General features: G+C 44.5%; 1 protein-coding gene across 1 annotated transcript in view; it reads left to right on the forward strand.

Moving 5' to 3' along the window:
- Positions 1-27051, forward strand: part of LOC115147135 (endothelin-converting enzyme 2-like) — a 62357-nt gene extending 35306 nt beyond the window's left edge. Inside the window, exons 6-18 of the mRNA XM_029689170.2 lie at positions 645-707; positions 969-1148; positions 7752-7894; positions 14512-14626; positions 15214-15324; positions 16006-16104; positions 16627-16704; positions 16835-16938; positions 18944-19054; positions 19274-19341; positions 19774-19964; positions 23236-23331; positions 25246-27051. Of these exons, the coding sequence (XP_029545030.2) occupies positions 645-707; positions 969-1148; positions 7752-7894; positions 14512-14626; positions 15214-15324; positions 16006-16104; positions 16627-16704; positions 16835-16938; positions 18944-19054; positions 19274-19341; positions 19774-19964; positions 23236-23331; positions 25246-25422 (1536 nt within the window). The 3' untranslated portion in view covers positions 25423-27051. The remainder of the gene's footprint in view (positions 1-644; positions 708-968; positions 1149-7751; positions 7895-14511; positions 14627-15213; positions 15325-16005; positions 16105-16626; positions 16705-16834; positions 16939-18943; positions 19055-19273; positions 19342-19773; positions 19965-23235; positions 23332-25245) is intronic.
- Positions 27052-27690: the final 639 nt, after the last annotated feature.

Genomic DNA, 27690 nt, shown 5'->3' on the forward strand with positions numbered 1-27690 from the left:
ACTGCTGGTCACTAAGGTGGTAAGCCTGGAGATGTACAAGAACTGTGAGACTGCTATAAGATGATTATAAAATGGATGTAAAAGAACTGTGAGAGGCTATAACTGATTTAGGTGGTAAGCCTGGAGATGTACAAGAACCTGTCCATAAGGTGGTAAGCCACAGAGTACAAGAACTGTGAGACTGCTATAACTGACTGGTGGTGTGATCCACTAAGGTGGTAAGCCTGGAGATGACGAGGTACAAGAACTGTGACACACTGTCTGGAGATGATTATACAAGAATGAGACTGCTATAAATGACTGGTGGTGTGATCCACTAAGGTGGTAAGCCTGGAGATGACGAGGTACAAGAACTTTGTGGTGCTGGGAATAACAGTCTGGTAACACTTTAATGACACCAGTTCCTTATGGAAGAACAAAACCATATATTGACCGTAACGTCAGCCAAATCAGCAGTTCAGAGGTATGTGCAGGAGTATTTCTTTTAATAAGGTGTTATGTTTGTTCATTTGGTTGAGAATAAATATCCAATGGCTTTTAATGTGAAAGTGTGAAATGTGTGAAAGTGAATGGACTCTGCACACTTCAATTCATTCTCCCTTATGATTAGTGTGTTGGCTCACCTGTTGATGTATTTCGGCCAGGTGGGCCAATCAGGGTTGTTCCTCCCCCCGCGGGACTATGACGGCAACACAGCCAATGAAAAGGTGAGTAAAGTTTGGGTGGCTAGAGGGGGTGGGTGGTGGCCAGTAAGGGTGGGGTCTTTGCCTATCCCATGGCTGTCAAAATTAGGTACTGTAACAAATTAGATTGCAAATGTGACCAATCATATCGCGTGACACAATGCACACAAACGCTGTCAGGGTGGAATAGTCCATTATTATGAACCAGTCCGTGGGTGGTTAATGACACTTGTTTCTACTTGTATGAGGGAAAACGTGGATTATATCCTCTCCCATGTGCTGAAGGCATATCTGGATTACATGGTGGAGCTGGGCCTGCTGTTGGGAGGGGATAAGAACTCCACGCAGAGCCAGATGCAGCAGATCCTGGACTTTGAGACAACGCTCGCCAACATCACCATATCGCAGGACAAATGCTGCGACAAGGAGAAGACCTACCACAAGATCACCATCGCCGAGCTGCAGGTGTGTGTGCATCTGTCAGGTGGGGGTTACAGAGAGAGAGAGGGAGAGAACATGTGAGCTTCCATGTGTGTGGGAGAAGGAGGTACATAAAGTGAGGTGGATTTGAGTGGACACATGTCATCGGATCAGGCTGGAAAAACTTTACTCTTTAATCAATTATAGTCTGTTCTCACTTTTCCTCTTGTCTCCATTTGTCAAAACATGCATGGGTTTTTCACACATCCCATCCCCTACCAAATCACCACCACCATCTGAAACCTGTGACCTCTTCACAACCTTTGTCTGGATTTTTCCTCCTCTGAGGACTATTCTCCTCTGCTTCTCCTGCGGTCCTCTTCTTCGTTTATGAACACTGTCCAGGTCGCCAAGGTGCCTCTTGCCAAGAGCTGTTTCTAGACCTTTCTATCTCCACGGCCGCAGCAGAACTGCACATTGTCATGATGTTGCCCTGTTGGGGAGGTTTATGACCCTCATAAATACCTTTCCCCTATTTTCTCTCTCAACTCTACATTTGAGTCTTGGAAAGCCCTTTGTTAACATAGAGAGAGTCTGGTAACATCAAAAGGTTGGGAACGGAACCATATTTTGGTAATCCAACCAGTTGAAAATATCTGTTGGTACTTAAAGAATATGTCAGATCAGTTGTGGTCTGAGACATTATTACTGATGATAGGATGACATAAACTGTATCTTGGAAAGTCTACACATTCTAGTTATCAGATTCACATGGACATTGTTGTGCAATTTAAATGTTTAAATATGAAACTATTTGTGAAAAGATGAAATGTAATTTTAGCTTCTAAATGAGAGAATTGTTTTCATAAAGTAAACTCTGCTCACTCAGTGTCCCCGCCCAAGTGAACAGACATTGGTTGTGAACTATGAAACACGCCCTTCTCTCCACTACAAAAGCCCATTGACGAAAGTCAACCTGTGTTTCCGATGACGTGAGGACTTTTGACCATATGTTTAAAAGGGCTAATATCAACTACAGAACTAAGCCAACCTCGGCGTGAGCTCTGGTTGCGACTGGTTGAATGACTACAACCTAATTAGCATTGTGTTCCCGGTGACGGGAGGACTGATGTCCATACGTTTAGAAGGGCGAATTTCAATGTGGAGGTGACGATCGACACGCTGGAAGGATGAATTTCAACTATACCAGCTAGAATATAGCATGAGCTTATAGTAATGGCAACTTGGTATGAACTTTGAACTCTTATTCACTAAAGAAGTGATACATCCTAGATGTCGAGCTAGCAGCAGCAAACACAGAAGCAGCTGTAAACGTGGGCTAGGAAAGGACGGACAATCTCTTCAGAAAGACAGGGTACTACAACGTATCCGTTCTACCACACGACGACGGTACTACAACATATACTTTCTACCACAAGACATATTCTTCAAAGGACAAGAGAGATCTCTGCTGGGCAACCCTGCCTTCCATCTACGACCAATCTATCGAAGCACAGCTCAGAGTAAATATTTATTGCATTTTCCTTTTCCAAATGGGCGGTTATTTAGAATTCATACGATTCTGTATTTACGATAGCATAGCTTCATAAGGTCCGATGGATTTTGCCTCTCTTTGTTCCTCAGTCTTCCCGCGCTTTCATTCAAACCCAACCCCCTTTCTTTGTGTAACCAGCCGTCATATCGCTTCCGTCCGCCAAGGACATTTTCTTGTATGACATAATTAGTAATCAATGTATGATCCATCCTGTGTATATATAATTCTCTGATTATTTAGTAAATAAATAATTAAAACACATTTTCTATTGCCGATTCAACTTGTTAGCCAGGGTTCGTGAAGATAACCAAGAATTTTACAACGTTCAGATAAGACTGAATAAGGTGACGATAAATAATTGACTGCTATTGATATAAAAGATATTAACAGGTCTTTAAGAGTTTATTCGGAAGACAACAGATCTATAAACATTCTTCCGTGCTGCCCTGACTTTCTAGTTAATTACATTTACATGATTAGTTAATCAGGTAATATTAATTACAGAGAAATGATTTTATAAAATAGCATGTCATATCACTTAATCTGGCATAGCAAAGACACAACAACAGAGATGGTGAAGGGTAGGAGGAAAAGGAGGATCTTTTGTCAACAGAAAGAACGAATGGACAGGCCGTTTGAGAGTCAGGAATTGAAAGTCAGCATTTGTAGGATGGGTTGAATCATTAAAATGGGTGCTAATGGGTAGATTGTGTCACTGACAATCTTATGTGTTGTTCCACCTCAAAAAGCACTAGGTGTCAATCCTCTTCCATCTCAGAATGTTCTGAAAATCGTTTGTTAGAAACTGATAAGATTAGCACTCCTGCAACAATACTTTGTTGAAATATACACTGAACAAAAGTATAAACGCAACATGCAACAATTTCAAAGATGTTACTGACTTACAGTTCGTATAAGGAAATCAGTCAATTCATTTGGTCCTAATCTATGCATTTCACATACACCTTAAGAAAAAGGTAGGGGCGTGGATCAGAACACTAGTCAGTATCTGATGTGACCACCATTTTCCCCATGCAGCGCGACACATCTCGAGCATTCCAAACGTGCTCAATGGGTGACATGTCTGGTGAGTATGCAGGCCATGGAGGAACTGCGACATTTTCGTCTTCCAGGAATTGTGTACAGATCCTTGCGACTGAAAGTTGGCATTCAGATTTCATAAAAGTATGCCTTATTCTCTGAAGAACTACTAAAATAGTGATTTTGTCAGTCAGCATAGGCAGCAGCTCTATAGTGATGAGATGATGACTTGGAATGAAGTAATGTAGTGCCTTCAGAAAGTATTCACACCCCTTGACTTTTTCCCACATTTTGTTGTAGGCCTACATTTAGGTATAATGTAGCCTATGCAGTAGTGCACAGAGATAGACGCACGTATGCTCGCCCTCACGCACAACACAGTGTCATTTTGTGGTGCTGTGCATTATCATGCTGAAACATGAGGTGATGGTGGTGGATGAATGGCACGATAATGGGCCTCAGGATCTCATCCCGGTATCTCTGTGCATTCAAATGGCCATCTAATAAAATTGTGTTTGTTGTCTGTAGCTTATGCCTGCCCATACCATAACCCCACCACCACCATGGGGCACTCTGTTCACAACGTTGACATCCGCAAACCGCTCGCCCACACGATGCCATCTGCCCGGTACAGTTGAAACCGGGATTCATCTGTGAAGAGCACACTTCTCCACTGTGCCAGTGGCCATAGAAGGTGAGCATTCGCCCACTGAAGTCTGTTATGATGCCAAACTACAATCGGGTCAAGAGGACGAGCACGCAGATGAGCTTCCCTGAGACTGTTTCTGACAGTTTTTGCAGAAATTCTTCAGCTGTGTAAACCCACAGTGTCATCAGCTGTCCGGGTGGCTGGTCTCTAATGATCCCCCCGCAGGTGATTTTTAAGCCTGATGTGGAGGTCCTGGGCTGGTGTGGTTACACGTGGTCTGTGGTCACGTGGTCTGTGAGGCCATTTGGACGTACTAGAAAATTCTCTAAAATTACATTGGACTCTGCTTATGGTAGAGAAATGAACATTACATTCTCTGGCAACAGCTTTGTTGGACATACCAATACATCCATACTCTATACATCCTTAAAATTAAACATGAAACAGAAATGCATAGTTTTCAAACATTTAAAATACATCTGCATATCGATTGATTTCATTACCATCTTATTCTTACAGAGCATAGTATTCAATTGCGCAAACTGGTTATTTAAATCTACCTTTACAAATATTGAATAGGGTGGTTTTTTAAAAAATAAAAAATAGTTAGGTCGAAGTGATATTTAACAATAATTTAATTAAATTCATCACATACTTTTCGTTAATGGAGAATCTTGGACTATCAAAAACAAAAAGAATACCACAAGCTTGCAGATGGATGTCCTTACCAAATCATTTACCCAAGTCCAGGCTAAGATCCACCCAGAACATAGTCACATACACACATTGGAAAGACAAATGCTCAAGTGATTGTGTCCCAAATCGACAAAATTGATATTTCTCAATTTGAGGCATGAAACCTTTAACCCTGGCAATTTGACTGGTACACTCCCCAATGGCTGCCTGGTATCGTGATGCAATCATTTCCATGGTAATGTAGAATGCTCATTCAAATTATGTCAACTGATGTGGCTCATGTGATATGTTTAATAAAATGAATATCAACCTAAAACATTGTCATGGAAAATAAAAGTAAGGCATGTGATATGTTTAATAAAATGAATATCAACCTAAAACATTGTCATATACAGTGCCGATTTTAGAATGTAATTCTTGGTGGGCCAAAAAAATTAATAAATGTGGGATGCATGCCAGCAAAGCCACTACACAACACTTAACAATACATGAATTACACTATAACGGTGACACAGTGCCCACAAACTGTTAGTGCCTACATAAAGCTGTCCCAACAGCTGAGTCCCAACACCCCCTACACCTGGCTATCAGCGGAGCCTTGTGTGTCAGTCAAACATTTCATTCAGACTCATTTACCTCCTTTACAAAAAACATGGCTGATATGGCTGACTTGCTTAAACAAATGTGGTTTCTATGTACAAACTACGGCATAAGGGGACAACAAGCGGATAAGAGGCAATCTGTAATTTCGATTAAAGACAACGAGCGAGCTAGGACGTAAGTAGTCAATATAACTATTAGTTCAGCACTTTTGAAATGTACGGCGACAGAATTCAGAACATGGGCTGTTCTTACAGGATTCTCCCTGTACACCAAGTCAGAACGGTAGGATGAATAAAGGGGTCATATAAGCAGACAATGAAAGCTCTTTACAAAATTAGATGATTACATTTCTCAAAACGGGTTATAGGCTACATGTGCACCACCAAGTCAGAACAATAGGTGAAATAGACCATTTTAAGGTGAGGCACATTGGCTACTATACATATCTTCCTGGCATATTACATAATGTATGCAGTAGCATACAATACATTTTTGAACTCACCTTGTTGTGCTGTGCTCACTTGAACAGGAAAGTGGCACGGCGGTCCTTCGTGGGCAAATTTAGTCATGAAACTGTTATCAAAGTCTGCCATTCTCTGGATTGATAGTGCTTTCAAGACAACTGGGAACCCGAGTTCCAGATTTACAATTTCGAGTTGGAGGAAAGTTCAAACGTATTTTCCCAGGCATACCTCGTTTCCCCCCCCATGTTCTCAGTAGTTTTGAACTCACTAAAGTTTTCGCAGTTGCAAGTTAAGTTGTTATGAGCGTGGCACAGATCATGCTTCATTGACAGCATGGCCAATGTTGAATGTTTATCATTTTAAACTAGGAAAAGAGACCCTTAGACTTGGGACCACACAGCGACTCCACTGAATAGCAGTCTGATTGCTTTTCAATGCTTGCAGTTAGCCACTGATTCCTTCCAAACCACTCATTGTTGAATTTGCGATTTCCAACTTGTTGTGTAATGTTTATGTCCAATGGCCGTTGAGCACTGATACGTTTAGGTGTAATTTCTCTTAATTATTTCTCTTCATATGACAAGGATTAAAAAGGATTTGCCAGTAGATTGTCGATGATGACTGCCAGCTAAGATTTTGAAAGTATCAGTCCAATCAAAGATACTGTAGATATAACATGATTTTACATAATTGTATTTGTGGCCAATGACCTTGAGCCTTCTTGGATGGGCACTTCTAATGTAACTCTATGGCAGCACCCAAGTGGCTTGAATTTTCGAGCTCTACCTTTAGCCTTGGTGGTGACGTACTGTCCCCATGAGTGACAGAACACTGAGCCAATCACGGCGCAATGCTCTGTATTTTCTGCTGGCTTGCCCCCCACCACAGAAAGCACTGAGCTAGGCTGAACCACCTGCATTCTGGAGCTGACTTACTCAAAGAAACAAAAAGAGGCTGTGTTTGTATGCAGCTTTATTAACTCCCTTATTTTTTTGCAAACTGATATGTGACACGTGTTAATGCAAAACAGGCTAAGCCCCCCCAAGTTTTTTATTTTTATTAAATTCTTTGCAAAAATGTGGGGCAGCCCCACCTTCCCTGAATGACAGGTCTCCACTGGTCATATAATTATAAATAGTTTATGCATCTTGTATACCAATTTGCTGTATAAATAGCCTCTAAAATAATATGTAAACATGCCATAAATGTATGGATTGACTGCATCGTTTGACTGGAATATTGGTAGTTAATTTGATAAATTAATGGAATAATTTCTCTAAAACTGCCTGGCTTGCTAGCTAAGAAACATACAGTGCAGATAATATTCAAATTCATTGTTTTAAACTATCTTAACACAGCACTGGCAAACCATGATTGACCAACTGCCTTACCAAAATGGCTGACCTTAAGGTTAATGTCCATTCTAGTTCTGTCTGCTACCTGTTGTGTGGCTCCAAAAATGTGCCTCATGAATTGGATCGATTTACACAATTTTGTGTGTGAAATCATGAAGCTATGTGGGACACAGACTCGACGTGAGGCCACTTTTGGATTCTGAACATGTCTGAAAATGTAGTTTTTGTGGTGAACTTTCCTTTTCACAAAAGTGACCTCTGACCTTTAAGCTCTCTCGCCATCAGCTGCTGGCTCCGGCGGTGGACTGGCTGGACTACCTGTCCTTGGTCCTGTCCCCTCTGGACCTGAATGACACGGAGCCCGTGGTGCTCTATGTCAAGGAGTTCCTGCAGCAGGTGTCTGACCTCATCAACAAGACTGATCGCAGGTAAGGACCTGGACGGGAGCCAACCTAGTCGTCCTTATCCCCCTACAGCCAAGACTGATCGCAGGTAAGGACCTGGACGGGAGCCAGCCTAGTCGTCCTTATCCCCCTACAGCCAAGACTGATCACAGGTAAGGACCTGGACGGGAGCCAACCTAGTCGTCCTTATCCCCCTACAGCCAAAGGTGCCGTAACAGGTCACGTTGGTTATGAAGTACTACAGGTAAGGACCTGGACGGGAGCCAACCTAGTCGTCCTTATCCCCCTACAGCCAAGACTGATCGCAGGTAAGGACCTGGACGGGAGCCAACCTAGTCCTTATCCCCCTACAGCCAAGAGGTGCCGTAGGACTGGTCAGCCGTGGTTATCCCCCTACAGCCAAGACTGATCACAGGTAAGGACCTGGACGGGAGCCAACCTAGTCGTCCTTATCCCCCTACAGCCAAAGGTGCCGTAACAGGTCACATGGTTATGATAATACAGGTAAGGACCTGGACAGGAGCCAACCTAGTCGTCCTTATCCCCCCCCCTGACAGCCAAAGGACCTGCGGGAGCCAACCTAGTCGTCCTTAACTACAGCCAAAGGGTCACAGGTCACATGGTTATGAAGTAATACAGGTAAAGGACCTGGACGGGAGCCAACCTAGTCGTCCTTATCCCCCTACAGCCAAAGGTGCCGTAACAGGTCACATGGTTATGAAGTACTACAGGTAAAGGACCTGGACAGGAGCCAACCTAGTCGTCCTTATCCCCCTACAGCCAAAGGTGCCGTAACAGGTCACATGGTTATGAAGTACTACAGGTAAAGGACCTGGACGGGAGCCAACCTAGTCATCCTTATCCCCCTACAGCCAAAGGTGCAGTAACAGGTCACATGGTTATGAAGTACTACAGGTAAGGACCTGGACAGGAGCCAACCTAGTCGTCCTTATCCCCCTACAGCCAAGACTGATCGCAGGTAAGGACCTGGACGGGAGCCAACCTAGTCGTCCTTATCCCCCTACAGCCAAGACTGATCGCAGGTAAGGACCTGGACGGGAGCCAACCTAGTCGTCCTTATCCCCCTACAGCCAAGACTGATCGCAGGTAAGGACCTGGACAGGAGCCAACCTAGTCCTTATCCCCCTACAGCCAAGACTGATCGCAGGTAAGGACCTTATCCCCCTACAGCCAAAGGTGCCGTAACAGGTCACATGGTTATGAAGTACTACAGGTAAGGACCTGGACAGGAGCCAACCTAGTCATCCTTATCCCCCTACAGCCAAGACTGATGAAGTACTACAGGTAAGGACCTGGACAGGAGCCAACCTAGTCGTCCTTATCCCCCTACAGCCAAAGGTGCCGTAACAGGTCACATGGTTATGAAGTACTACAGGTAAGGACCTGGACGGGAGCCAACCTAGTCGTCCTTATCCCCCTACAGCCAAGACTGATCGCAGGTAAGGACCTGGACGGGAGCCAACCTAGTCGTCCTTATCCCCCTACAGCCAAGACTGATCGCAGGTAAGGACCTGGACAGGATCCCCTACAGCCAAGACTGATCCTAAGGAGTCCTTATCCCCTACAGCCAAGACTGATCGCAGGTAAGGACCTGGACGGGAGCCAACCTAGTCATCCTTATCCCCCTACAGCCAAGACTGATCGCAGGTAAGGACCTGGACAGGAGCCAACCTAGTCGTCCTTATCCCCCTACAGCCAAAGGTGCCGTAACAGGTCACATGGTTATGAAGTACTACAGGTAAGGACCTGGACAGGAGCCAACCTAGTCATCCTTATCCCCCTACAGCCAAGACTGATCGCAGGTAAGGACCTGGACAGGAGCCAACCTAGTCGTCCTTATCCCCCTACAGCCAAAGGTGCCGTAACAGGTCACATGGTTATGAAGTACTACAGGTAAGGACCTGGACAGGAGCCAACCTAGTCATCCTTATCCCCCTACAGCCAAAGGTGCCGTAACAGGTCACATGGTTATGAAGTACTACAGGTAAGGACCTGGACAGGAGCCAACCTAGTCATCCTTATCCCCCTACAGCCAAGACTGATCGCAGGTAAGGACCTGGACCTGGGAGCCAACCTAGTCGTCCTTATCCCCTACAGCCAAGACTGATCGCAGGTAAGGACCTGGACGGGAGCCAACCTAGTCGTCCTTATCCTATCCCCTACAGCCAAGACTGATCGCAGGTAAGGACCTGGACAGGAGCCAACCTAGTCGTCCTTATCCCCCTACAGCCAAAGGTGCCGTAACAGGTCACATGGTTATGAAGTACTACAGGTAAGGACCTGGACAGGAGCCAGCCATCCTTATCCCCTACAGCCAAGACTGATCAGGTAAGGACCTGGACAGGAGCCAACCTAGTCGTCCTTATCCCCCTACAGCCAAAGGTGCCGTAACAGGTCACATGGTTATGAAGTACTACAGGTAAGGACCTGGACAGGAGCCAACCTAGTCCTCCTTATCCCCCTACAGCCAAAGGTGCCGTAACAGGTCACATGGTTATGAAGTACTACAGGTAAGGACCTGGACGGGAGCCAACCTAGTCATCCTTATCCCCCTACAGCCAAGACTGATCGCAGGTAAGGACCTGGACGGGAGCCAACCTAGTCGTCCTTATCCCCCTACAGCCAAGACTGATCGCAGGTAAGGACCTGGACGGGAGCCAACCTAGTCGTCCTTATCCCCCTACAGCCAAGACTGATCGCAGGTAAGGACCTGGACAGGAGCCAACCTAGTCGTCCTTATCCCCCTACAGCCAAAGGTGCCGTAACAGGTCACATGGTTATGAAGTACTACAGGTAAGGACCTGGACGGGAGCCAACCTAGTCCTTATCCCCCTACAGCCAAAGACAGGTCACATGGTTATGAAGTACTACAGGTAAGGACCTGGACGGGAGCCAACCTAGTCGTCCTTATCCCCCTACAGCCAAGACTGATCGCAGGTAAGGACCTGGACAGGAGCCAACCTAGTCGTCCTTATCCCCCTACAGCCAAAGGTGCCGTAACAGGTCACATGGTTATGAAGTACTACAGGTAAGGACCTGGACAGGAGCCAACCTAGTCGTCCTTATCCCCCTACAGCCAAAGGTGCCGTAACAGGTCACATGGTTATGAAGTACTACAGGTAAGGACCTGGACAGGAGCCAACCTAGTCCTTATCCCCCTACAGCCAAAGGTGCCGTAACAGGTCACATGGTTATGAAGTACTACAGGTAAGGACCTGGACGGGAGCCAACCTAGTCGTCCTTATCCCCCTACAGCCAAGACTGATCGCAGGTAAGGACCTGGACGGGAGTCACATGGTTATACAGCCAAGACTACAGGTAAGGACCTGGACGGGAGCCAACCTAGTCGTCCTTATCCCCCCAGCCAAAGGTGCCGTAAAGTCACATGGTTATGAAGTACTACAGGTAAGGACCTGGACAGGAGCCAACCTAGTCGTCCTTATCCCCCTACAGCCAAGACTGATCGCAGGTAAGGACCTGGACGGGAGCCAACCTAGTCGTCCTTATCCCCCTACAGCCAAAGGTGCCGTAACAGGTCACATGGTTATGAAGTACTACAGGTAAGGACCTGGACAGGAGCCAACCTAGTCCTTATCCCCCTACAGCCAAAGGTGCCGTAACAGGTCACATGGTTATGAAGTACTACAGGTAAGGACCTGGACAGGAGCCAACCTAGTCCTTATCCCCCTACAGCCAAAGGTGCCGTAACAGGTCACATGGTTATGAAGTACTACAGGTAAGGACCTGGACGGGAGCCAACCTAGTCCTTATCCCCCTACAGCCAAAGGTGCCGTAACAGGTCACATGGTTATGAAGTACTACAGGTAAGGACCTGGACGGGGCCAACCTAGTCATCCTTATCCCCCTACAGCCAAAGGTGCCGTAACGGGTCACGTGGTTATGAAGTACTACAGGGCCTTCCATAGCTGCAGGAAATAGGGATACTGAAGGTGCTGCAGCACCCCCTGATAAGTAAAAATATTTTTTTCCAAAAATATAAAGATATATTTAAATGATTTAACTTTTGTTTTAACAGACATAGAAATAAAATAATTCAAAATACTACAGCAGCGAGCATACTTTATCCGCAGAGGATCAATAGCTGTGGAAGGCCACGATTTGGGCAGCATGCAGGCCAAACAGCTTGTTGCCTTGTGGCCATAGACATATAATCCATAGAAGAATTTTGGAACTTCGAACCCTGGCAATTTGACCAATGAACTCATGGGTACACTATCAATGGCTGCCGGTGACTTGAATGGGAACTGCCATCTATTGTTTTGTATTTATATGGTTGGTCGGCTGTCAGTTTGTCTTTGGCAAATTTCAAAATGCAAAAATGTTTTGGGGGAAAGCAAATGCCTGCTGCTGAAAAGAGATGACTAATCTGTCTGTAGAAGCTAAAATAATAATAATTGAGTTTTCAGCGATTCAGAACAAACGGCACTGTTTTTAAAAGTAACTTATCTTCGGATAGGCCATTGTCACTAGAGCATTTGCCACCCCTGAGTATGCTAGGTTTCATAATTGGGTGAGTCAGTGCCACTGGCGAGTTTATTTAGTTACTGTAGCCTATACAGGGCATTCAGAAAGTATTCAGACCTGTTGACTTTTTCCACATTTTGTTCTAAAAGTGATTCAAAAAAAATTATTCTCATCACATCGACACACAATGCACCTTAATGACATAAGTATTCAGACCCTTTCCTAGAAGACTTGAAATTGAGCTCAGGTGCGTCCTTCCATTGATCATCCTTGACATGTTTCAACAACTTGATTGGAGTCCTCCTGTGGTAAATTCAATTGATTGGACATGATTTGGAAAGGCACACGCCTGTCTATATAAGGTCCCACAGTTGACAGTGGGGAAAAAAAAACCAAGCCATGAGATTGAAGGGATTGTCTGTAGAGCTCTGAGACAGAATTGTGTCGAGGCACAGATCTGGGGAAGGATACCAAAACATTTCTGCAGCATCGAAGGTCCCCAAGAACACAGTGGCCTCCTTCATTCTTAAATGGAAGAGGTTGGGAACCACCAAGACTCTTCCTAGAGCTGGCCCCCCTGGCCAAACTGAGCAATCGGGGGGGCAAGAGCCTTGGTCAAGGAGGTGACCAATAAGCTGATGGTCACTCTGACAGAGCTCCAGTGTTCATCTAAATTGGAGTTGCTTACCAAGGAGACATTGGATGTTTGCCGAGTTACAGTTTTTACTTAAATCTATTTGAAAATCTCTGCCAAGAGGTCCAGGTGTGGAAAGAGAGACTAACCCAAAAAGACTCACAGCTGTAATCGCTCTTAGAGACTAACCCAGAAAGACTCACAGCTGTAATCGCTCTTAGAGACTAACCCAGAAAGACTCACAGCTGTAATCACTCTTAGAGACTTACCCAGAAAGACTCACAGCTGTAATCGCTCTTAGAGACTAACCCAGAAAGACTCACAGCTGTAATCGCTCTTAGAGACTAACCCAGAAAGACTCACAGCTGTAATCACTCTTAGAGACTAACCCAGAAAGACTCACAGCTGTAATCGCTCTTAGAGACTAACCCAGAAAGACTCACAGCCCAGAAAGACTCAGAAAGACAGCTGTAATCACTCTTAGAGACTAACCCAGAAAACTCCAGCAGAAAGACTCACAGCTGTAATCACTCTTAGAGACTTACCCAGAAAGACTCACAGCTGTAATCACTCTTAGAGACTTACCCAGAAAGACTCACAGCTGTAATGTAACTTCAGAAAGACTCACAGCTGTAATCACTCTTAGAGACTAACCCAGAAAGACTCACAGCTGTAATCACTCTTAGAGACTTACCCAGAAAGACTCACAGCTGTAATCACTCTTAGAGACTTACCCAGAAAGACTCACAGCTGTAATCACTCTTAGAGACTTACCCAGAAAGACTCACAGCTGTAATCACTCTTCGAGACTTACCCAGAAAGAAACAGCTGTAATCACTCAGCCCAGAAAGACTCAGCTGTAATCACTCTTAGAGACTTACCCAGAAAGACTCACAGCTGTAATCACTCTTAGAGACTTACCCAGAAAGACTCACAGCTGTAATCACTCTTAGAGACTTACCCAGAAAGACTCACAGCTGAAAGACTTACCCAGAAAGACTCACAGCTGTAATCACTCTTAGAGACTTACCCAGAAAGACTCACAGCTGTAATCACTCTTAGAGACTTACCCAGAAAGACTCACAGCTGTAATCACTCTTCGAGACTAACCCAGAAAGACTCACAGCTGTAATCACTGGCACAGGTGTTTCTACATGTTCTTTCTCAGGGGGGGTGAATCTAACAAGGTATTGTTTTATTTTTAATACATTTTTATTAAATGTTAGATCTTTTCTTCCACTTCAACAGACTATTTTGTGTAGATTGTTGACCAAACATGACAAATCTATTTTAATCCCATTTTTTTAAAAACCAAATTTTTAAGGTTGTGATACTTTCTGAAGGCACAGTACAACCAATATACAATCTGACCATAATGTAATGGAAAAACGTCATAATAACATCCTTGCAAACCTGTTTTGCACTGTGGGAAAATAAGTCATTGGATTGTCCTCCTGTTTCCTCTTCCTCCTCATCTCTCCCCGTCTCTTCTGTCTCTCAGCCTGCTCAACAACTACATGATCTGGAACCTGGTGCAGAAGGGAGCGTCCAGTCTGGACCAGCGCTTTGAGAACGCCCAGGACAAGCTGCTAGAGCGCCTGTATGGAACCAAGAAGGTGTGTTTTTTTAGGCTGAATCCTAAATAGCACCCTCAGCCCTATGTAGTGCACTACCCTAGACTAGGGCCCTTAGAGCCTGGTTAAAAGTAGTGCACTACCCTAGACTAGGGCCCTTAGAGCCTGGTTAAAAGTAGTGCACTACTCTAGACTAGGGCCCTTAGAGCCTGGTTAAAAGTAGTGCACTACCCTAGACTAGGGCCCTTAGAGCCTGGTTAAAAGTAGTGCACTAGGGAATATGGTGTCATTTGGGACGCAACCATATTCTTACTTATGTCATTGATTAACCCTGCTTTGTGAAATACCTGGTTAGGTCTGGTTTCCCGGACACATATTAAGCCTAGTCGAGGACTAAAGAGCTATTTCAATGGAGATCCTCTGTTGAGCTGCTTTTTTGTACTGGACAAGGCTTGATCTGTGTCCGGGAGACCAGCACTTGCAATTTGTATGTGAGACTTTTTGGGCTCCTAGCAATCAATGTGTGTTACCTCCACAAACTTGCAGTACACACACTTTTCACAACCAAAATGATAGAGTAAACAGCTGGTGTGAGACTTGTCTGACTGTCTCTGCGTGTGTTCGCTCAGCCCCGCACACCTCGATGGCAGACCTGCATTGGGAACACAGACGACACGCTCGGCTTCGCCCTGGGAGCGCTCTTTGTAAAAGCGACGTTTGATAAACACAGCAAAAAGATTGTGAGTTTGATAGGCGTACGACTGCATTTATGTCTATTCAAGCCTGTGGTGTTTAAAAAAAAAAAACAGATGAACGATGTATGACTGCCTCCTAGTGGTTACCGTGTGTAGTGAAATGTCATGGGGTCTCACTGTAAACACAGCCATCATAAAATAACCCTATTTGCTAGCACTTTATTATAATAAGCTATTTTAAATTCTTATCAATGTTTATGAATGCCTATAAATGCTTATGAATTGTAACATTAATAATGCTGATCGCTTATGCTAATTTCTTATAAATGTTTACAATGAATGAAATACTAATTTAGTAATCGTTCCCTGTCCTGTAGAGGAGAGGAGTGATAAATATAGAGTGATAAAGAAGAGAAAAAGTGGACTATTAAAAGGAGAGATTGTTATTGGGTAGAGAAGAGGGACAAGTAGAAGAGGGAGACATGGAAGCGGAGAGGCACAGTGTGAGGACTGGCAAGGGGGTTATAGACTGTCCCTCACAATTGTTCATATATTCATATTTTAGTGGTTACATATTTCTATTAAAACTTCCTTATGTTTGAGGGATGGGCTGGTTCGGATTGCCGTGGGTATTTCATTACATATCAGAGTCTATTTGTAGAAGAATGATCTATTCCATCTTTCTTCCTTCTTACATTTAATGTGTGTCTCTCACCCCACTATCAGGTAGAGGGGATGATCAATGAGATCCGCACTGCGTTCAAAGATGCTCTGGATCACATCAAGTGGATGGACAAACAGACGCGGACGGCAGCCAAAGACAAGGTCAGGGAGGGATGGATACTGGATAGGCTATGCATGGTTGCATGGTTGCATGGTTGCCACAGGGTATCATGTGTGTCTGCGTTTCTGCGTGTGTGTGTAAGAGGACAGGGAGGGATGGATACTGGATAGGCTATGCATGGTTGCATGGTTGCCACAGGGTATCGTGTGTGTGCGTTTCTGCGTGTGTGTAAGAGGACAGGGAGGGATGGATACTGGATAGGCTATGCATGGTTGCATGGTTGCCACAGGGTATCATGTGTGTCTGCGTTTCTGCGTGTGTGTAGGAGGACAGGGAGGGAGTATTATAGGGTTACAGGTTATAATACAGTAGTTTGAATAGATAGCCCTCTTTGTTTAGATCTCCAGATAATGGAGGTTTTCCGGCCCCATTCCTCCATCTTGCCCTCTCTCTTCTCCACTTTGTCCCCCTGATCTGTTTAGATCTCCAGTTAATGGAGGTTTTCCGGCCCCATTCCTCCATCTTGCCCTCTCTCTTCTCCACTTTGTCCCCCTGATCTTTAGGCGGACACCATCTACAACATGATTGGATTCCCTGACTTTATCCTGGACCCCAAAGAACTGGATGATGTTTACGACGGGGTGAGCGGGTGCCTTTTCGTTCAGTTGTCATGATTGACGAGTTGAAGGTCAAGTTACAAGGGCCCCGTAGATCAGTGAGTAATTATTTCTCTCTCTCTCTCTTTGTCTGTCTTTCCATCTCTGTCCACAGTATGACGTCTCAGAAGACAACTTTTTCCAGAACACACTCAACTTCTACAACTTCTCCGCCAGGGTGATGGCCGATCATCTCCGCAAGCCACCAAACAGTGACCAGTGAGTCTTCATCAGCTACACACATCATCACCACCACCGTCATTATACCTCAGTGCATATTTGTACTGTAAATGAACTTGATTCTTGACCTTAACCACGATTGGGTAGGTTCCTTTCTAAATGTAATCCGTTAGTTACTAGTTACCTGTCTAATTGTAATCAGTTACTTTTGGATTACTTTCCCCTTGAAGTTTCATTAGAAGTCATCAGTATTGTTACTTTCAGTTACTATTGGATTACTTTACCCTTGAAGCTTCATTAGAAGAAGACAAATAGGATCCATCAAACGCATTTGGTGTGTCATAATGGTCTCTGACTTGTGGTCAGACCTGCTAAGGTGGAATTCAATACTGAATTGAATGTCAGTAGCTAGGTTTCCATCCAATTAGACAGATTTTCATGTGAATATTCTAAAAACAACATGCACATTTTCCCACCAGAGATGTTTCCATCAAATTGACTTGTTGCAGGTAAAAGGCTGTGCGAGATGACGTAGGGCACATGAAATAACATTTGCAGTTAAATTCCCATATACCATACACACTCGCATTTTTAACTCTACTGAAGGGTTTTCTAACAAACATTTTTTGCGTTATATAGCGAGTGTGCACACTCTGGGATTGGCACGTGCACTGTAGCCAATAGCTCTGATTATTATTATGGAAAAAAGGCAGGCAAGCATAGATTATAATGTCCCCAGAATAAGACCATCGATATTTATTGGAAAGGTGCATCAAGCTCATCTTGAACATTCACCACCCTGTGAAGTTCATCATTTAAAGGTGCGCTATGCAGGAATCGCTCCGCCATTTCCTGGTTTCTAAAACTCTTAATTGTTCGCCTAGTTTCAGTCTGTGGCTAGATAAGCTAGTATAGTGTAGAGAATCATTGTACCATCTAAACCACGTTGAAATATATTTTCTATAACCAATTATATTGTTGTTTCAGCTGTTTTGACGCTGGTGTACAAAACATCAAGTAAAAGACACAAAAACCAAATGTAAGAATGGGAAGCATAGAAATGGCCCCCTAAGAACAGATCTACCTCATTTTAGACTTGCTTTCAAGTAGAATGATAGATCTAAAACTCCCATTTCTATGTGAATTTGGTCAAATTGCCCAAAAAGGTACATATTGCTACTTTAATCCTAATAAGTTGTAGTGGGAGGAGTTACTTCGATATGATGGTTATTATATCAATATTTGCGCATAAAAGCTTTTCCACTGAAATTTGAGTACTTCATTTTACATAAAGATCCCACCTTGTCTTTTTTCCCCCACCAGGCCAGTCATTTTTTATCCGACATGTACTTTACTACCATAAAAAACTAAACTTTCCTCGAGAGAACTGAAAGGTGTCCTGATGTATTTTTTTCTCTCGCTAACATCCGTTCTAAATGCAAAAGTAATTTAAAAAGTAATCATCCAGTTTATCAAAAGTATTTGTAATCGGATTACATTAAATATATATATATTGTTTGATATTCTCATGGAGCAAATCCAAATAGCACTCTATTCGCTATAAAAAACAAACACATACTATATCACTCCATACATTCCATTCCATACATTCCATTCCATACATTCCATACATTCCATACATTCCATATATTCCATTCCATACATTCCATATATTCCATTCCATACATTCCATATATTCCATTCCATACATTCCATATATTCCATTCCATACATTCCATTCCATACATTCCATACATTCCATATATTCCATTCCATACATTCCATATATTCCATTCCATACATTCCATATATTCCATTCCATACATTCCATTCCATACATTCCATATATTCCATTCCATACATTCCATATATTCCATTCCATACATTCCATATATTCCATTCCATACATTCCATATATTCCATTCCATACATTCCATTCCATACATTCCATACATTCCATACATTCCATTCCAGAAATGACTATGAGCTGTCCTCTCAAGAGCCTCAACTGGTCTGCTCTCTTACACTAGTCTCCGCCCCCTAGATGGAGTATGACCCCTCTCACAGTCAACGCCTACTACATGCCCAACAAGAATGGCATTGTCTTCCCAGCTGGAATCCTTCAGGCACCCTTTTACGCCCAGCATCACCCCAAGTGAGTGTGTGCATATGAGTGTGTGCATGTGAGTGTGTGCATGTGAGTGTGTGCATGTGAGCGTGTGCATGTGAGTGTGTGTGCATGTGAGTGTGTGTGCATGTGAGTGTGTGTGCATGTGAGTGTGTGTGCATGTGAGTGTGTGTGCATGTAAGTGTGTGTGCATATGAGTGTGTGCATGTGTGCTTGCATTTCTGACCTCATGTGAATTCTCTGCAGAGCACTGAACTTCGGGGGGATCGGAGTGGTGATGGGACACGAACTCACTCATGCCTTTGGTGTCCAGGGTTAGTGTCCCACCTTTTAACTTACACTTCACAGAACTCATAAACACACCCACTGACCAACACACACCGGCATACATGATCACCAGGCATGTATACATATATACTGTACGTGATCACCAGGCATGTACACATATACTGTACGTGATCACCAGGCATGTATACATATATACTGTACGTGATCACCAGGCATGTATACATATATACTGTACGTGATCACCAGGCATGTATACATATATACTGTACGTGATCACCAGGCGTGTATACATATATACTGTACGTGATCACCAGGCATGTATACATATATACTGTACGTGATCACCAGGCATGTATACATATATACTGTACGTGATCACCAGGCGTGTATACATATATACTGTACGTGATCACCAGGTGTGCTTTTAAAAAATATATACATTTGTATTCCTTAATCAGGCAGGGAATACGACAAAGATGGGAACCTTCGGCCATGGTGGCAAAATTCCTCTGTGGACGCATTTAACAATCGCACGGAATGCATGGTAGAGCAGTACAATGGGTTTACCATCAATGGGACGCATATAAATGGCACGCAGACGCTGGAAGAGAACATGGCTGACAACGGCGGCCTAAAGGCAGCCTATAATGTGAGTGGGTCTCCCTACTTGATAACGCATTACATTTAGTTGCTCACATGTCTGTCTAGTAACTCCGTAATCACTGTAGTGAATCTGAACTGTAGTAATGGACAGTGATGGGCTTGAGTGGTTATTGCCCAAATCCATTGCTATGTAATTCTAAAGCAATTACATAGTTACTGCTATGTAACATGTTACTTATATGTTACCACACAGGACTCTTATTATACTATTACTATACTTCACCTCAGGGCCAGACGAGTGGTAGTTAATGTTTCTATAGTATCAAATGTATTTATATAGCCCTTCTTACATCAGCTGATATCTAAAAGTGCTGTACCGAAACCCAGCCTAAAACCCCAAACAGCAAGCAATGCAGGTGTAGAAGCACGGTGGCTAGGAAAAACTCCCTAGAAAGGCCAGAACCTACTAAGAAACCTAGAGAGGAACCAGGCTATGAGGGGTGGCCAGTCCTCTTCTGGCTGTGCCGGGTGGAGATCATAACAGAACATGACCAAGTTCATAGATGACCAGCATGGTCAAATAATAATAATCACAGTAGTTGTCGAGGGTGATAACACATTACAGCCCCTCAGGAGTAAATGTCAGTTGGCTTTTCACAGCCGATCATTGAGAGTATCTCTACTGCTCCTGCTGTCTCTAGAGAGTTGAAAACAGCAGGTCTGGGACAGGTAGCACGTCCGGTGAACAGGTCAGGATTCCATAGCCGCAGGCAAAACAGTTGAAACTGGAGCAGCAGCACAACCAGGTGGACTGGGGACAGCAAGGAGTCATGATGCCAGGTAGTCCTGAGGCATGGTCGTAGGGCTCATGTCCTCCGAAAGAGAGAGAGAAAGAAAGAGAGAGAATTAGAGAGAGCATACTTAAATTCACACAGGACACCGGATAAGACAGGAGAAGTACTCCAGATATAACTGACTGACCCTAGCCCCCCGGCACATAAGCTGCTGCAGCATAAATACTGGAGTCTGAGACAGGAGGGGTCAGGAGACACTGTGGCCCCATCCGATGATACCCCCGGACAGGGCCAAACGGGCAGGATATAACCCCACCCACTTTACCAAAGCACAGCCCCCACACCACTAGAGGGATATCTTCAACCACCAACTTACCATCCTGAGACAAGGACAAGTATAGCCCACAAAGATCTCCGCCACGGCACAACCCGTGGGGGGGCGCCAAACCCAGACAGGAAGATCACGTCCATGACTCAACCCACTCAAGTGACGCACCCCTCCTAGGGATAGCATGGAAGAGCACCAGTAAGCCAGTGACTCAGCCCCCCATAATAGGGTTAGAGGCAGAGAATCCCAGTGGAAAGAGGGGAACCGGCCAGGCAGAGACAGCAAGGGTGGTTCGTTGCTCCAGAGCCTTTCTGTTTACCTTCACACTCCTGGGCCAGTCTACACTGAATCATATGACCTACTGAAGAGATGAGTCTTCAGTAAAGACTTAAAGATTCTCTCACATGGGTAGGCAGACCATTCCATAAAAATTGAGCTCTATAGGAGAAAGCCCTGCCTCCAGCTGTTTGCTTAGAAATTCTAGGGACAATTAGGAGGCTTGCGTCTTGTGACCATAGCGTACGTGTAGGTATGTACGGCAGGACCAAATCAGAGAGATAGGTAGGAGGAAGCCCATGTAATGCTTTGTAGGTTAGCAGTAAAACCTTGAAATCATCCCTTGCCTTGACAGTAGGGAGACTAGCACTGGAGTAATATGATCAAATTGTTTGGTTCTAGTCAGGATTCTAGCAGTCGTATTTAGCACTAACTGAAGTTTATTTAGTGCTTTATCCGGGTAGCCGGAAAGTAGAGCATTGCAGTAGTCTAACCTAGATGTGGATAAATTTTTCTGCATCATTTTTGGACAGAAAGTTTCTGATTTTTGCAATGTTACGTAGATGGAAAAAAGCTGTCCTTGAAACAGTCTTGATATGTTCTTCAAAAGAGAGATCAGGGTCCAGAGTAACGCCGAGGTCCTTCACAGTTTTATTTGAGACGACTGTTCAACCATCAAGATTAATTGTCAGATTCAACAGAAGATCTCTTTGTTTCTTGGGACCTAGAACAAGCATCTCTGTTTTGTCCGAGTTTAAAAGTAGAACGTTTGCAGCCATATACTTCGTTATGTCTGAAACACAGGCTTCTAGCGAGGGCAATTTTGGGGCTTCACCATGTTTCATTGAAATGTACAGCTGTGTGTCATCCGCATAGCAGTGAAAGTTAACATTATGTTTTCAAATGACATCCCCAAGAGGTAAAATATATAGTGAAAACAATAGTGGTCCTAAAACGGAACCTTGAGGACCACCGAAATTAGCAGTTGATTTGTCAGAAGACAAACCATTCACAGAGACAAACTGATATCTTTCCGACAGATAAGATCTAAACCAGGCCAGAACTTGTCCGTGTAGACCAATTTGGGTTTCCAATCTCTCCAAAAGAATGTGGTGATCGATGGTATCAAACGCAGCACTAAGATCTAGGAGCACGAGGACAGATGCAGAGCCTTGGTCTGACACCATTTAAAGGTAATTTACCATCTTCACAAGTGCAGTCTCAGTGCTATGATGGGGTCTAAAACCAGACTGAAGCATTTCGTATCCATTGTTTGTCTTCAGGAAGGCAGTGAGTTGCTGCACAACAGCTTTTTCTAAAATTTTTGAGAGAAATGGAAGATTCGATATAGGCCGATTTTTAGTTTTTTATATTTTCTGGGTCAATGTTTGGCTATTTCAAGAGAGGCTTTATTACTGCCACTTTTAGTGAGTTTGGTACACATCCGGTGGATAGAGAGCCGTTTATTATGTTCAACATAGGAGGGCCGAGCACAGGAAGCAGCTCTTTCAGTAGTTTAGTTGGAATAGGGTCCAGTATGCAGCTTGAAGGTTTAGAGGGCATGATTATTTTCATCATTGTGTCAAGAGATGTAGTACTAAAACACTTGAGCGTCTCTCTTGATCCTAGGTCCTGGCAGAGTTGTGCAGGCTCAGGACAACTGAGCTTTGGAGGAATACGCAGATTTAAAGAGGAGTCCGTAATTTGCTTTCTAATGATCATGATCCTTTCCTCAACGAAGTTCATGAATTTATTACTGCTGAAGTGAAAGCCATCCTCCCTTGGGGAATGCTGCTTTTTAGTTAGCTTTGCGACAGTATCAAAAATGTATTTCGGATTGTTCTTATTTTCCTCAATTAAGTTGTAAAAATAGAATGATGTAGCAGCAGTGAGGTAATGGTGTTTTCTGTTCTGTTCAGGCGTACCAGTCATGGGTGCAGGAGAACGGCGAGGAGAAGAGGCTGCCGGTGGTCAACCTGACCAATGACCAACTGTTCTTTGTGGGATTCGCCCAGGTGGGTCATGGGACTTTCAACAGAATGCATTACACGCATCCTGTTAGAGTTCAAGTCAAATACACTACACAACCAAAAATATGTGGACACCTGTTCGTCGAACATCTCATTCCAAAATCATGGGCATTAATATGGCGTTGGACCCCCCTTTGCTGCTATAACAGCCTCCACTCTTCTGGGACGGCTTTTCACTAGATGTTGGAACACTGCTGCTATAACAGCCTCCACTCTTCTGGGACGGCTTTTCACTAGATGTTGGAACATTGCTGCTATAACAGCCTCCACTCTTCTGGGACGGCTTTCCACTAGATGTTGGAACATTGCTGCTATAACAGCCTCCACTCTTCTGGGACGGCTTTTCACTAGATGTCGGAACACTGCTGCTATAACAGCCTCCACTCTTCTGGGAAGGCTTTCCACTAGATGTCGGAACACTGCTGCTATAACAGCCTCCACTCTTCTGGGAAGGCTTTCCACTAGATGTTGGAACACTGCTGCGGGGACTTGCTTCTATTCAGCCACGAGCATTAGTGAGGTCGGCCACTGATGTTGGGCGATTAGGCTTTGCTTGCAGTAGGTGCTCCAATTCATATCAATGGTGTTTGAAGGGGTTGAGCAGGCCAGTCAAGTTCTTCCACACTGATCTCGACAAACCATTTCTGTATGGACCTCGCTTTGCATGGGAGCGTTGTCATGCTGAAACAGGATCTTCCCCAAACTGTTGCCACAAAGTTGGAAGCACAGAATCGTCTAGAATGTCATTGGCTGCTGTAGCATTAAGATTTCTCTTCACTGGAACTAAGGGGCCGAGCCAGAACCATGAAAAACAGTCCCAGGCCATTATTATTCCTCCACCAAACTTTACAGTTGGCACTATGCATTCAGGTATGTAGAGTTCTCTTGGCATCTACCAAACCCAGATTTGTCCGTCAAATTGCCAGATGGTGCTCCATAGTCCACTGCTCCATAGTCCACTGGCAGCGAGCTTTACACCACTCCAGCCAACGCTTGGCATTGCGCATGGTGATCTTAAACTTGTGTGGCTGCTCGTCCACTGAAACCCATTTTTCATGAAGCGCCAGACGAACAATTCTTGTGCTGACATTGATCCAGAGACGGTTGTGAACTCTGTGGTAAAGACAGACTGCTTGTACCCACTTCAGCACTCGGCGGTCCCATTCTGTGAGCTTGTGTGGCCTACCTCTTCACGGCTGAGCCGTTGTTCCTCCTAGACGTTTCCACGTCACAATAACAGCACGTACAGTTGACCGGGGCAGCTCTAGCAGGGTAGAAATTTCACAAACTGACTTGTTGGAAAGGTGGCATCCTAATGACAGTCACTGAGCTCTTCAGCAAGGCCATTCTACTGCCAATGTTTGTCTATGGAGATTGCATGGCGGTGTGCTCGATTTTATACACCTGTCAGCAATAGGTGTGGCTGAAATAGTCTAATCCGTTAATTTGAAGGCGTGTCCACATACGTGTATGCATGTATATGGATAAGAGCGTCTGCTAAATGACTTAAATGTAAATGTAAATGTATATACATATATATATATATAATGTACTTGCAAGGATTTTGCCTGACCACATAGGTTGTAAAAGTTTTTCCTAGTCAGGTCCTGCTCAGGATGAATTTCTGGCCCTGCTTCATGGAATAAGACACAGGGGTGAATGTGTTCTGGGGTGGTAGTAAGGAGTGGACTATTACAACTACTGTTTGAGAGAAGTGGGGGTGATGGTGTTCTGGGGTGGTAGTAAGGAGTGGACTATTACAACTACTGTTTGAGAGAAGTGTCAACCAAACTGAGTCCAAGTGAATGAATTACACACAACAGTTGGAAGTCCTGAGAGGAGAACACTAGCTACGGTCTGATACGGTTTGACTTATCGGGGGACCCTCTCTTCTCTCAGGTGTGGTGTTCCGTGCGAACCCCAGAGCATGCCCACCAGGGACTCATGACAGACCTCCACAGCCCCCCAAAGTACCGCGTCATCGGCACCCTCTCCAACTCGCCAGCCTTTGCAGAGCACTTCCAGTGCCCCGCTGGCTCCCCGATGAACTCTGGTCACCGCTGCACAGTGTGGTAGGGCCTGGCAAAACCACAGGGGGGCGCTGTCTGTGGAGTCTGCATGGAGAACCAACAGGAGGAGTTGATCTCTGCATTGGACCTTTTTTTCTATTTTTATTCTTTGTACATAATGATGGACTACTAGTGGTGAGTAGAGCAGCACAGACTCCAGGTTAGCGAGAGGGAGGCGTGTTGAGAGAAAAGTTGTCGTCTGCTGATGCATGTGTAATTCCAGTGTTAGGGGATGGTATTTTTCCTCCTTTTCCACACCCCAGTCTCCCACACCGGTGGTGCACAAAGACACGTTTTATTTAGTGTTTGCTGGACTTGGTAGGGGGCCGGGGAGGAGGAGCCATTAGGGGATGTCTGTCCACACCCCTTTCTCTATGCTTCCGGGTCATAGCTGTCCTCACTGTGTGCCCTGTTTACAATTGAAACCGGAGCTCTCTTTTGACTGAGGGATCTCCCTGAAACCACTATGACCTCACAGGAAGTGCAGGAACTTCACTCTGACATCCCATGATGGAGGTTCAGGTGCCTTTGTGACCTCACAGGAAATGCAGAACCGTTGCTGTGTTTGGACATTGCACATGGTTTCATCTCGATTGACATCTATATTCCCTATATAGTATACACAAATGTACTATTAGGGCCGGGATGACACCAGTATTTCAATACTCGTTAATATTGTGGCAAGGAAACAAAACACAAAGCGGATTTAACTTACGTTATCCAGAGTGAAATGTTTTTATTTTCCAAGCTATAGCGCACAATATTTTACACACAGATTGGTTTTAAAGGACCAAAGAGTTGGGTCTGTTTTGTGTTTTCATTTTTGCCAGTATCGTCCCGGCCCTATGCAGTATATGTGTGGCTCTGGTAAATAGTAGTTCCCTGTATGGGGTGTCATTTAAATAGGGTGTAATTTGAGATGGAGCCATATAGACTCGCTTCTCCTTTTTCTGTTGCATCACAAAGTGCACTGGCTTCAGTGACATCACAATGGATCCCCTAGCAGTGGTGGGGGATCCTAATACTTTAAAATGGCCTCCCCTCCTCTTTACCATGTTCTACTACTGGACAGATGAAAGCACTATGAAGCCTACTGATAACCCTTCAGTGACATCACAATGGATCCCCTAGCAGTGGTGGGGGATCCTAATACTTTAAAATGGCCTCTCCTCCTCTTTACCATGTTCTACTACTAGATATAACCCTTCAGTGACATCACAACTCAACATATTGCTTTTAGTTATCCCATTTCTTAAAGATTGTTGGCGAGCATTTTGAGTACATAGAAAAGGGTACTGAAAGCCACTTAACAGTGTTGACCCAACCAGGAGCAGGGTGCCAATGCCCCTAGACGCCGATCTTGGTTCAGTTGTGTATTTTCAGCACTAGTGGTTAAGGTTAGGATTGGGGGAGGGTTTGCTGATCGTATATTTGTACTTAAGGGAAACTTCCATCCAGGAGCATGCAACCACAAGATGGGCAGAGCTCCCTCTGGGACCTATAGTGCGCTGGACAATCTGGGACTCTGGTTGTAGGGACCATCACCACTTGCTTATCTGTGTGTTATAGTTGTTATTGGCATATTCTGAAGTTGACACAGTTGAAATGAGATGCACATCTTTAAATCTGCCTTTTGTCAAAGATTTTTTAGTTTGTCCCTTGTGTCCAGTTGATTCTTTGTTTCTCTGTATGCTAAGGGTGTGTGTGTGTGTGTGTGTGTGTGTGTGTGTGTGTGTGTGTGTGTGTGTGTGTGTGTGCATGAGCAGCCTTAGAAGCTTGTTTGATATTTACTGTGTTTAATCTGTCAGCTTCATTGCGAAAGGATAGTTTGTGTATGAGTGTGTGCGCGTGAGCGAGTATGTATATATGTGTGTGTGTGTGTGTGTGTGCGTGTGTGTGTGTGCGTATGTTCCACACTGTGTAACTAAACTGTTACTGTTTTATCTCCCGTCAGCCACTTTATGTACTAGTCTCACATAGTGCTTTCTGCTCCTGTCTGCACCTTGCACGTTTGTTTCACTACAAGACATGGAGATGTGTCATGACCTTAGGAGTACTGCACCTCACCACACCCCATACAGGACCATCCCATTGTCTTCCGACAGGCGGCACCCCTCAAACGCAACACTAGTCCTTCAATGCAGATGGAGTTGCGCCATCTAACGTAAGACGAGGATCAGGGTCAGTTGCTATTGGCTGCTTTTATATTTCAATGCTGCTATCCGACAACCTCCTGAACTGCCAGTCTGCAGAGCCATAGAAAGAGAACGTTTCG

Source organism: Oncorhynchus nerka, linkage group LG19, assembly GCF_034236695.1.
Source record: "Oncorhynchus nerka isolate Pitt River linkage group LG19, Oner_Uvic_2.0, whole genome shotgun sequence".
NCBI classification, from domain to species: Eukaryota; Metazoa; Chordata; class Actinopteri; order Salmoniformes; family Salmonidae; genus Oncorhynchus; species Oncorhynchus nerka.